Below are 12,194 nucleotides of genomic sequence, written 5' to 3'. Positions count from 1 at the left end.
TGACGTAATCCCTTTTATTGTCGTGATCCTCTGTCTGGATGACAAGCCATTATGTGGCACCTATCAAAAGCCATTTGAAATCTAGGTATACCACATCAACCACATTTCCATTATCAATCCTCATCTATTTCATCAAAAATACTATCACATTAATTAACCAAGACTTTTCTTTAACAAATTCTAATTGACTTCCCTAATCAACCGATACCAGTCCAAATTCTGATAAATTTCTCAACCAGCAAGAAAGTGAGTAAAAGTCATCCCTCAGTTGATAGAAATATGAATTAACAGTATTGGATTGACCTTTCTGGAAAAAAATTCAATTTCACGACCAAATATTTAATCTCAGCTAGAGATTATTATGTGGATAAACATATTTCATACTGTGCTAGCCTCAGTACTGAAAGATGGTGTGAATAAAATGAAGAAGGCTGGCAGGGAAGGGATAAAATGCATAGTTGGCCAGTATTTTAAACACTGTTTCAGAACTAGCCTTTCCAACAACTTCAAATCACTGTCCTACTATTGCTGTGTGTTATATCTGGAGTTGTTTCTTCCTACCTGCCATATTTTACGTGCAAACCTTAATGCTTTCTGAGTAATTTACAATACGAACTTTATGTCAGATACTCAAATGCACAACTGCTGTGGAATGTTCTTTACCACAGGGATGAGGATGCTCCCCGCTATATTCCAGATCCCACTGCTGGGAAGCCTCTTGACTGGCTGGATGAGGAGCCAGAATACATTACAGATCCTGAAGCTAAAAAACCTTCAGACTGGTGAGTTGAGCACAAGCTTGAGGAGTACAAACACATCCAGACACCAAACTCATGACGTGTACCATAGCTTCATTGGTATATTGTGGGCACGTGGCCAAGTGGTTAAGGCATTCGACTAGCGATCTCAAGGTTGTGAGTTCGAGCCTGAGCCGAGGCAGCGTGTTGTGTCTTTGAGCAAGGCATTTAACTATACAGTAGTCTGTGACGACCCTGGTGCTAAGCTGCATCAGCTCTTGCCCTTCCCTTGGACAACATCGGTGGTGTGCAGAGGGGGGACTTGCAGCATGGGCAACTGCCAGTCTTCCATACAACCTTGCCCAGGCCTGCACCCTGGAGAGTGAAGACTTTCCAGGTGTAGATCCATGGTCTCACAAGGCTAACGGATGACTTTAAATTTAAATTGGTATATTCATTCATATAACCCAACTTTCATTTTCATATTCCTTGAAATACCCTCAAGTCTTTGCAGAATCATTACCTGTATGTCTATATGTCACAGTCCTCAACATAACATCCTTTCAAACACATCTGATTAAACGTTCATTGATCTTACCAAGGTTTTTTTTTATTTATTCATTTACGGGATGTGGGCATCACCAGCTAAGCCAGTATTTATTGCCCACCCCTAGTTGTCCTTGAGAAGGTGGTGATGAGCTGCCTTCTTGAGCCGCTTCAGTCCCTGAGGTTCTAGCCCTATAAATGAGGAATCATTATTTAACATCCAACTATTTTTGCCCTTCTAGTAATCACTGATAATAACAAAATCCAATGATTTTCCCCACTGCAATGAACAAAAATAACAATGTTTAACGTTAGATTTAATAAAAGAGATGTTTGTCATAGATCATTTAGGAATTATTTTTCAATCAGAATCACCTAAGTTTTGTTTTACAGGGATATAGAAATGGATGGTGAATGGGAAGGACCAAAGATCCCAAACCCTCTGTGCAAGTCTGCAGGCTGTGGAACCTGGAAACCTTCCCTGATCCCCAACCCTGCCTATAAAGGCAAATGGAAAGCACCGAAGATTGCCAATCCCAATTACAAAGTAAATTCATCTATGCTACATTGACGGTCTTTGTGTGATTTTTAAGGTTTTACAGTCTTCCTTATATTAGCTAGAAGTTTTGAACACTCTGTAGCATTCCTGGTATGGATCGTTAATAAATACAGAAGTGTGCTGTGCAGACCAGAGGGTGTGAAGCAAAAAACAGAATGTTGGAGGAACTCAATGGGACAGACAGCATGTATGGAGGGAAGCTGTCAATATTTTGAGTTGAGACCCTGCATCAGGCTTGTATTTCATAACTTTTAACATCTGTATTTTCCCTCTTGCTGCTCTTGTTAATCTATGGGTGTCTCTGAAGCAAAGAGTTTAGAACCCAACCCAATGATTATCATATGTAAGTTTCAGGTGAGGAATAGTTTTGGCTGTGGTAACTTTCTTTGGGAATTCACGCGTGGACAATGAGGTGCATAGCATTGCAGTTCAAAAAACACACTATGTTGGGAGCACTGAAACCTGTGTGATTTAAAATGGCCACCAACCTATCTATTATTTGTGATAAATCAGCTAGCATGAGCCCAGTGTTGAAGGTGATCAGCCAAAGGCGAGAAATGATCCCAGGAGATCCCTGCACTTTTATCTCTCCCATCATTTGATTTTTCAGTTTATACACTAACATGTCTCCTCATCCCAAAAACCCCTGGCTATAATGGAGAGATCATTTCAACAGTACTGATTCATTTCTTGTAGATATTGTTGCTGTCTTCCTTGAGGGAAGTAACTGTCTTTAGATTCTTAAAGCAAAGGTGATACAATTTCCTTTCTTCACTGAAGTAAATATTTCTCTTTTTATAACATAACTGAGAAGTCTAAGTGAGCAAAATTTCTAATTTTCTAACTTTTTTCCAATAGGGAGTATGGACACCTCGAAAGATACCTAACCCGAACTATTTTGAAGATTCAAACCCATTCCAAATGACTTCAATCAGTGCCATTGGACTGGAACTCTGGTCACTCACTGACAGCATTATGTTTGACAACTTTATTATTTCATCTGATGAGGAGGTTGTCAAGCAGTGGGTGAAGGACACTTGGGCACAAACGAAGGCAGTATATGACGCAGATGGAGTAAGTTAACATAGTTGTTGCAGAGAGATCACTTTTGTTGTGTTACAGCACAGGATAAGTTTCAATGTGCAGAGATTCTTAGGTTTGGCTCAACAGGTGTGGGGGTTGACAGAGGGTTGCAGCCAAGTAGTGGGGTTGAAACCAGGAACACTGGCAGATCAGTAAAGCAACTCCACACCATCATCTCCCACTTCTAACTGCAGTTAAGCTGTGATGGAAATCCTCCATTAAAGAGGCAGCATGTCAATTAAAAAATGTTTGTCACTCAGACATGGCAATAGTACTGTGCCTGCACAATTTTACTATGCCCTGTGGGTTTATAAGGTTTCCTGGAATTTAGCAGGTAAAATAAAGTAGGAACACACCAGCAATTGAGGGCTGAAGAAATAACGGAAATATGCCAGAAAGTAGCGAAAGCACACTGCTACTTTGCTGCTTTCTGTGTGAAAGGCTGTGTTCACACTACTTGTGCTGGGAGGTTAGTTTCGCAACTTAAGAGCTTTGTATATTTGCTTTGCACTTTGGATCTTGGATCCGTCAGATTAGTTTTGGGTGCTGCTGTATTTTTGGCTATCTGTGCAACCACATGCTCAGAATTAGTCCAGGTTCTGCCAGATACTTGTATAGGATTTCACTGCCTGTGGCCTATAGCTGCTTACGGGTTCACTTCTCTGGTTGGGCAAGCACTTAACTCTCCCAGCTCTGGCACCAGTCAGTATGTACGATGCTCCTATACAGTCTTCCCATGGTTGCAGGATGCATCTGGTTTCAAGCACTTAGCATTTAAGTCCCTCTGCAATATTCATCAACAGTAATAACATCCATACTGTAAATGGTACACAGATGTAACAATATATATTTGCAGCCTTGTATAAATTCTTAGTGGTTACTTTAATACAATAAAACTGTATTAATCCACTATCCAATTATTCAGAAATCCCAATGGTTCAGCATCTGGCTCACTGGGACTGTTTGGTGATCTTCCATTAAACTCACTGGGTCTCTTTTCTCACAATCCCTTTAAACACATGAGGCTCCATTTCCTATACTCGCTTTAAGTACACGAGGGTCGCTCGATTTTCTTTGAATGTGTCATGGCCTCATTTCCTGCTTTCCTTTTGCAGGAAACTTTATTGTATTGCTGCATAAAATGGATTAAAAGTTATCTGGAATATCAAAAGGATTAAAATCCATTTATCATGAAATTATTAGTCCAACATTCCTAAAGACTAGAGTGTGCTACATTAAAACTGCATCTAATAGGAAAGTTGATAGAGGTATATAAAACTAAGCGGGGTACAGATAGGGAAAATGCAAGCAGGCTTTTTCCACTGAGTTTGGGTGAGACTAGAACAAAAGGTCATTGTTTAAGGCTGAAAGGTTAAATATTTAAGGGAAACCTGATGTTGAACAACTTCACACAGAGGGCAGTGAGAGTGTGGAACGAGCTGCCAGCAGAAGTGGTGGACGTGGGTGTGACTGAACCGTTGAAGAGAAGTTTGTAAAGTTACATGGATGGGAGGGGTATGGAGGGCTATGGTCCAGGTGCAGGGCAGTGGGACTAGGCAGTAAACTTTAGCACAGACTATATTGTCCAAAGAGCCTGTTGCTGTGCAGTAGAGCTCTTTGTTTCTGTGACTCTAAATTAAAATCCATCTCCCCGTGCCTACTAATACCTCTTGCAGTGTGTTATCACATATCCAAGTGGGAGAAATTTTTCTCCCTGTTCTTCCCTTAAATGAGATGCTGTGGTAGTTGAGAATTAGGAATGCTAACAGTCCCAACCAGAGACCAACATGAGCCCCTCATTCTGTACATACCAAATGCAAATAATCACAGTAGGGAAGTCAAGTGTCCACGATGAAGCTCACTCCTCCTTCCTTATCACTGCTCTCCAGACTCCGTCTGATAATATTCCCAACGAACAATAAAATGGGTCTTCTGTGGACCCGCCACTCACCTCCCCACCTCAAGACAAATGAGACTCAGTGAGAGCTGCTGTGTTTGATTCCAGACAACTGACCCTTTGCTGTCCTCGGTCATCTTTTTTAACGTTGGCTTAAGTTTACTTAAGTGTATTGGTGGATACCTCACTGGGAGCCTTCTCTTCATGTTGGATGAACCCCAAGCCTGGGAAATTTATTTGGAGCTCTGTTCCCCGAGAGAGGAGAATTTCCATTGTCATTTGTCCAGCGGTGCCATCATGTGGCAAAACATCTGAGAGTGCCTCATTGTGTTTTCATGTGCCAATCTGTGCCTTTATTTAATTGTTTCTGAGCGTGAATGGATACATTTTTTCAAGAGTGACTGATAATTCTGTTGATTACTGCTGTCCACAGCCTAATTTGATCACGCAGCTCATTTTGGCAGCAGACAAGCGCCCATGGCTCTGGGGGGTCTACGTGTTCACAGTTGCCTTACCAGTCATCTTATTCATTAGCCTTGTTTGGCCAAATAAGGTAATTCTGTTAATTTTGGTTCATAATAGAGTAAAAATGGAGTAAGAATTAAATGCTTAAAACTAAAATAATCTCACTGAATCCCGTTCCTGTAATTTATTGTTTGTTCTCTTATAGCTACTATGCTCTTTTGTAATAGATTGATCTACCCACTTTGTGTGGAATTGTGTCTCCTGCCTGTACTATGTGGGGGGGGCAGGGTATGGTACTGTAATTTTCACTACTACATTTTATCTTGACATGTTGTATTCTCTTGTGACGCGGATTGTTTCCATAGCGTTTTGGGCCCCCTGATGATTATTACTACAAGAAGACTGATGATGTGCAGGTCAATGATGACGAAAAGCTGATTACAGAACGCCAATCTCAGCAGTCAGGTAACCTCAACAGCATTTACAGTTCAGCTGCCTGAGTTCAGGGCTGATTTTGTTTACCTTTGTTTGTTAAGAGCCTCAAAATGGATTTAGTAAGCCTACCACCACAATAAAATTAGCAATTCTGTACTTCTCATCTGAAAGGAACAATGCTGTTGAATGAGGAATATCCATTTATTTTAGTAAGGACACTGGGAGTCTAAGTAGTTATTCCAACACCTGCAGAATCTCTTGTGTTTAAGTAGGATTTCAATTGCCACCTTGATGGGAACCAATTGGAGTTTGCTGAAATGCTTCTCTGGAAGGGGAAAAATTGATCAGGTCAGTATAGTCTGCATTCATATAGTGCTTTTCACAAGCTCAAGATGTCCCAAAGCACTTTATGACCCATGAATACCTTTGAAATTCATCCATTATTATAAACGCCCTGATCTTTGAATGATCAACAATGCCCAACATTCTGCTAGTGTGCTCTGAGGCATAGTCTCCGGTAGGCACCCAGCTGATCAGTAAGCTTAAGTTCTGTCAAAAGGTCACAGGCCTGAACTATTAACTCTTCTTGTAGAGAAGTGAATCTTTGGACTTCTTTGCCCTGGAGTGTTGTGGAGGCTAGCTCATTAGATGTACTTAAAGTGGAAGTGAATAAATAGGAAGAGAGTGGAGATGAAGAATTGGCAGAGGCTGAAAGTCAGAAAGTCTGGGAATGGTTTGAGGGGCAGAAGGCTCGTGATGCAGAAGATCAGGAGGGCTGAAAAATGATATATTGAAATAGTTGTAGTCAAAAAGAACGCATGAGTCCAACTTGTATTCTCCACATTCACAAACAGCTTAGCTGCCTATTACCATGTATTAGACTGCTGCATCATTTTTACCTTAAGAAAGATCAGCCACTCACTTTCAAAGGTAGCACTAATATTGCTGTGGTCCAGGTATGACAACTGTCTCAGCATCACAGTGGGCTTCTGAAGGATTGGTCATCTGGGTCAATAAGATTCCATTTAGCAATGAAAAATGGACCAGTTAATCTGTTTCATTAGTGATGTTGCTGTGGACACAGTTGACTACTTTTCTCTGAAATCCTAAAAGAACCAGGACTTCAGGTCCACATCTTAAGGTGGCACCATCAACACTACTGCTTGGATTTTCTCCTTATGTCCCTGGAGTGGAACTTGTGCCATTACCTTCTGACAAAGGTGAAGTTGCCATCAACCAAGTTCCTGATTACTGTACAGTCTATTTTGCCAAGTTATTCCAATTTCCTCAGGAGCCTTGGAGTTGAAGGAAGGCATATGAGCAAAGGAATTATGATACATAGGAAAAGCTAAAAATATTATTGTAGTTTCCACCAAAATATTCTAGCCACTGAGGAATCTGCTTCCAGAGTAACATACGAAATGCTGGAGGAAATAACCAGGTTTCAGCCCAAACTATTGGCTGTTATTCCCTTCAGCTGATGCCGCCTGACCTGCTGAATTCCTCCAGCACTCTCTGTATGTTGCTCAAAGTTTCCAGCATCTGCAGAATCTCTTTGGTTAATCTGCTTCAAGATTCGCGTTGTTCTCTACTCCAATGTTGAGAACTGCTGAAGACAAGCACATTACTGTAGTTCTTTGATTCCCTTGGCTGAGAATGCATCAGATCCCCAATAGGTCTATCTTACAGCTATTTTTGACTGAAAAATGATTGCTACTAGTTGGGAAAGCACAAAGTAAATTAAATATCAAAGCACAAAGATTTGTTTTCTTGTGGGCACACACAGTAAATCCAAGAAATAGAGTCAATGTAAGACCGCACCCAACGGGGTGGACCAACAACCAATGTGCAAATGCAACAAAAAGAATAAGCAATCAACGTTGAGAACATGAGATGAAGGGTCCTTGAAAGTGAGTCCATAGGTTGTGGGAACAGTTCAGTGATGAGGCGAGTGAAGTTATCCCCTCTGGTTCAAGAGCCTGATGGTTGAGGGGGTAATAACTGTTCCTGAACCTGATGGTGTGGGTCCTGAAGCTCCTGTACCTTCTTCCTGATGGCAATTGACTGCTGATATCCAGATTACAGACCAGTTCAACAATCAGATTCTTCAGTGCCAAACTGTCATGTCTCCACTCTATCTTGGACTGGATTTGTTAATGATTACTAATTATGATCTGCATTCTCAGGTAATCCTTCCCATGATCAACAAGGGATGGACAAAGAAAGTGCCCAGAGAAAAATGAAAGCAGAATTGGAAATATCTGCACAGGTTGGAATTCCAGAACATTTCTTTAACATTGAAATGTTTTTACTTTGTTTTGACCTAATTTTTCAAATTGAAATATTTAGTAGAACTCTTACCTGTAACATTTTCCAGTATCATTTTGTTTTATAAATCACATGACAAACCAATACACCCAAAAGTGCAACTTGTGAATTATTGTCTGAAAGTTATAGCAGGTCATATCAGGTTCCGTGCACTACATGATCCAGATTCATTTAAAAATCATATGTTCTCAGATCTCAGTGTGTTTGGTTCTGGGCCCTCCATGTGCCTGATGTGGTAAACTCAAGCATTACTGTCCAGTGATAATGTAACATACCCTTTGATGCTATCTCTTGGATTTTCCAAAGATTATCTGCATGGGCTCTTTTAAATATCATTCTTGTTGACACAGATTCACAGTGCCTAGAGCCTGCCTTTATGTGACTAGAGAGACCAACGCTGGGGACATGACTCAGCCAGGTCTTCTTGGCTCTTTTGTGGAGATTCCTTTGTTCCCTCTCACACACATTTTCAAGATAGCAAAGTTGTAATAATAATAATAACTTACTTATAGAGCACTTTCATACAATGTAGTTCAAAGTGCTTTACAATGGAATAAAGTGTAAACATGAAAATAAAAATAAACGTGAAAATAAAAGTCAAAAAGATTTAGTTAAAAGCAAGGTTAAATGGGTTTTGAGGTGACATTTAAAAATGAGTCTGCATCCTTTATAGTTTTAAGTATTGAATTCCACAGTTTAGGAATGTAGTTCAAAAAAGCTGATCTACCAATTTATCTTTTGAGGGAGATTGTTGAAATTTAATAGAACAGAGGAAGGAGACCTGTGAGCCCAAGCAGGATTATAAAACAAAAGTAATTCTGTGATGTACTCCCATTCCAGACCATTAAGAGCTTTAAAGACAATTAAGGAAACTTTAAAATCAATTCTAAAAGATACAGAAAGCCAATGTAGAGTAGCTGGGTCAGAAGCGGTATGCTCCCTCATCCTGATTTTAGCTAAAGTCTAGCAGTGGCATTCTAAATGAGTTGAAGTTTGGTAAACAGATTGCTTTGGAAGGCCAGTAAAAATGCATTGCAGTAATCTAGTCTATTCGATATAAAGGCATGAATTAGTTTGTCAGCATCATTACCTGATAGAAACAGACTGTCACGTGCCTATCATCCCAGCCTGACATATTCCCCTTATCCATCAATTTATCATGCAGCTTGATTCAACGCCCCATTCAACTGATCAGAATCAGCTAATGATTCCTCATGACCTTCCCACCTGGGAAAACAAGCCCTTCGCCCCATCCTCCAAACAATCAATAATCCAAACCTTTACCTAAGCTATCTGCTCCAACTCAGTCCAGACCATCCCTTTTATTCCTCACCTCCTTGACCTCCCAAACCCAAATCTGTCTGAGTTCCCAACATGTTAAGACCAGGGATAAAAGAGTCACAGCCACAGTTTTAATGTGCTTTTGCGGGCACTGACCTACATACAGCCTGAAACATTTTTTTTAAATGTATGTAAGTGAGCACTTTCTTTGTCAGAAAATGTAGTGATCCCCCTTTCTCCATAAACCATAGCAACAGTGTTACACTGGAAGCAGACAGCCATTCATTGTTCCAGCAGCACAGTGGTTGGGATTTTCACTGTACCATTTGCACATCATTCTAATTTGCTGACTTGTATCTAAGCACAGCAATTGAATCCTCAATTATCCCTGGCCAATTTGCTGTCTTGGTCTTAATAGCAATGTCAGTGATCTACCCTTCTAAGGCTATGTTCTACACTAATCTAAATTCTAGTAACTGAAAGGAAAAAGAGTTTCATATATCTTATCACCCCTAACAATACATCAAAGCACTTCAAAGCCTACTAAATTCTTCTGGAAAAGCAAGTATATTTGAAATGCTGGGAATGCACAGAAAAATTGCAGAAATAGACATGATAATCCCTAATAAGGCCCCAGAGAGATGCTATACAGAAACAGGCCATTCAGCAACCACCAATCACCCACATTAATCCCATTCTTTCTCAGTAGAGGAATAATTATTGATAAGGACTATTCTGTTCTTGCTTGAATTACGCAATGAAAGTCCTACTGAAAAGGCTTTATTTAGTTCAACAAACTGAAAAATACAAACCTTCCAACAGTGGAGCACTATCTCTGATGCCAAGGAAATAATGTTAACAACAAAAAAATTAAATGTCAGTTTTGTCAAAGAAAGATATAATGCACAGGAGTCATGATATTCTCATCTAATTATATACAAAGTCATAATCAAGAAGCAATTTTAATTATACCTTATCCCAAGACATACTATGAATACAGAGGCAAACCATAGATACTAGCCTTTTAACAAAAATTGCAAACAAGGGCAGTAATCTCCACAAAAAATGTCAACTACGCAGTTGATGATTTTGAACATCGTCAATACTCTCAAAGAGTACAGACACCTCCTGAGTTTAGAAAATTGTCGTTCTTCCACCTGGAGGAAGTTTGTCAACAGTCAACAGAAGAATTTTGTTAAATTATAGGCATAAATGAATGAAGCCAGATGTTTATGGAATTAATTCTGTTTGCAGGCACAAGGGAGTGGTGACTCATACCTAGGGCAGATTCCAGTCAAGGAGGCCCTGCGACACCGCACAAACAGGCCAGAGTAATGTGCAGAGGATTCATCACAGTTAAAAGAAGGACTTTTACACATTTCCAATTGACAACCTGACCAGAGCTTTACTGAAAATCTTTGGATATCTCTGAAGATCTTGACTTTTATTAATGCAGGCTTTTTTCTTGTTTTTTTTCAAGAAAAACAAGGGTTATCTTGTTTTATTTGTCACAATATGATAAAAGTAGTTTCCTTATTTGAATTTATAGGTTTCCTGGAAATACCAGATAGGGTAAAACCTTACACGTTATAAGTTGTGATAAAATTAAATATTTGTTCTTCTCTACACTGAAATGGAAAAGAATATTTTTTTTTCCAAAGTTGATGGAACACAAATCACCTAGCATAATTCTCAGATCCAGTTATGGCACAGGTAATGTGCTGTTCACTAAAAGTAGAATTACAAAATTCCCTCAATTCTTAAACACAAAATAATCTGCAGATGCTGTTGTCAAAGGAACACTCACAATGCGCTGGAGGAACTCAGCAGGTCAGTCAGCATCAGTTGAAAAGATTAGTCGATGTTTCGGCCCGAAACGTCGACTAATCTTTTCAACTGATGCTGACTGACCTGCTGAGTTCCTCCAGTGCATTGTGAGTGTTCCCTCAATTCTTGTTGCTAGCTTTTTGTACTTCACCTCAGAATGAACCTGCCAATACATTCTCTCGAACATGATAAGTCTGCTTGCAGCAACACCTTTTTGCTGTTTTGGTGGCCTTCAATGTTTTCCCACCCATAACATTTAATATGTGTTGTCAAAATGTGGGCCTGTAGCTACTCTGAGGCCACTAACAATTAAAGAGACTTTGACATTGGAGTTAAATATGGCCCAGAGTAGACATCCTTTATCAAAGAAGGTTTTCTTAACCTTTGAATTTCTACTTTTCAAGCTCACCTTTTCTGGTGCAAGCCTTCAAAAAGCTGTAATTATGGAATTTGCTGGTGAATACTTAGTTCTAGTTCACTAGCCTTCCACATCCTACTCAAATTATTCCTCTAGGTATTTAGTCTGTGAGACACCTGGGTAATTTGTCAACCTTTAAGAAAAATCCAAGTGTTAAAAGTGCATTAGTGCAATCTAAAGAGAATTTCCAACAATGCAGACAGAAGCATTGAATATCAATACTGCAATAGGTCATCATCCCTACATTATGGAGTGCACCAAAGGATGTCATAATGACAGAGCCCATTGCTCACTTAGAAATTCAAGATACTTCTCTGATATGCAGTATATACTTATCATTTAGCCATTTACTAATGTAGGTACATGTCACATTAATTCATTTAGCACTTTGACAAGGGAGACAAAGCAGATGCCTAATGTTAATATATGAAATGATAAGGGGTTAGCACAGGATGATGGTTCTGGCATTAAGACAAACCAGTGATCTTAATGAATGGCAGAGTAAACAAGGCTAAATGGTCTTTTCCTGCCTATGTTATCTGGAAGATAGAGCACTGACCTTTTGGCCCATCTAGTTTGCACCAGCCTGGTCCTATGTACTGGCACCTGGACCAGAGT

General features: G+C 39.7%; 1 protein-coding gene across 4 annotated transcripts in view; it reads left to right on the top strand.

Moving 5' to 3' along the window:
* si:ch211-274f20.2 (calnexin) overlaps positions 1–11,141 on the top strand; it is a 35,295-nt gene extending 24,154 nt beyond the window's left edge. For all 4 annotated transcript variants that reach the window (XM_063060684.1, XM_063060686.1, XM_063060685.1 and 1 more), the window contains 7 exons: positions 669–782; positions 1,677–1,830; positions 2,701–2,916; positions 5,256–5,375; positions 5,653–5,752; positions 7,909–7,991; positions 10,586–11,141. In XM_063060684.1, the coding sequence (XP_062916754.1) occupies positions 669–782; positions 1,677–1,830; positions 2,701–2,916; positions 5,256–5,375; positions 5,653–5,752; positions 7,909–7,991; positions 10,586–10,666 (868 nt within the window). In that variant the 3' untranslated portion in view covers positions 10,667–11,141. The remainder of the gene's footprint in view (positions 1–668; positions 783–1,676; positions 1,831–2,700; positions 2,917–5,255; positions 5,376–5,652; positions 5,753–7,908; positions 7,992–10,585) is intronic.
* The last annotated feature ends 1,053 nt before the right edge of the window (positions 11,142–12,194 follow it).

The sequence above is a fragment of the Mobula hypostoma genome, chromosome 10, assembly GCF_963921235.1.
Source record: "Mobula hypostoma chromosome 10, sMobHyp1.1, whole genome shotgun sequence".
In the NCBI taxonomy this organism is placed as follows: domain Eukaryota; kingdom Metazoa; phylum Chordata; class Chondrichthyes; order Myliobatiformes; family Myliobatidae; genus Mobula; species Mobula hypostoma.
The sequence above is the reverse complement of the archived record's forward strand: the minus strand, read 5'-3'. Positions and strand labels throughout refer to the sequence as shown.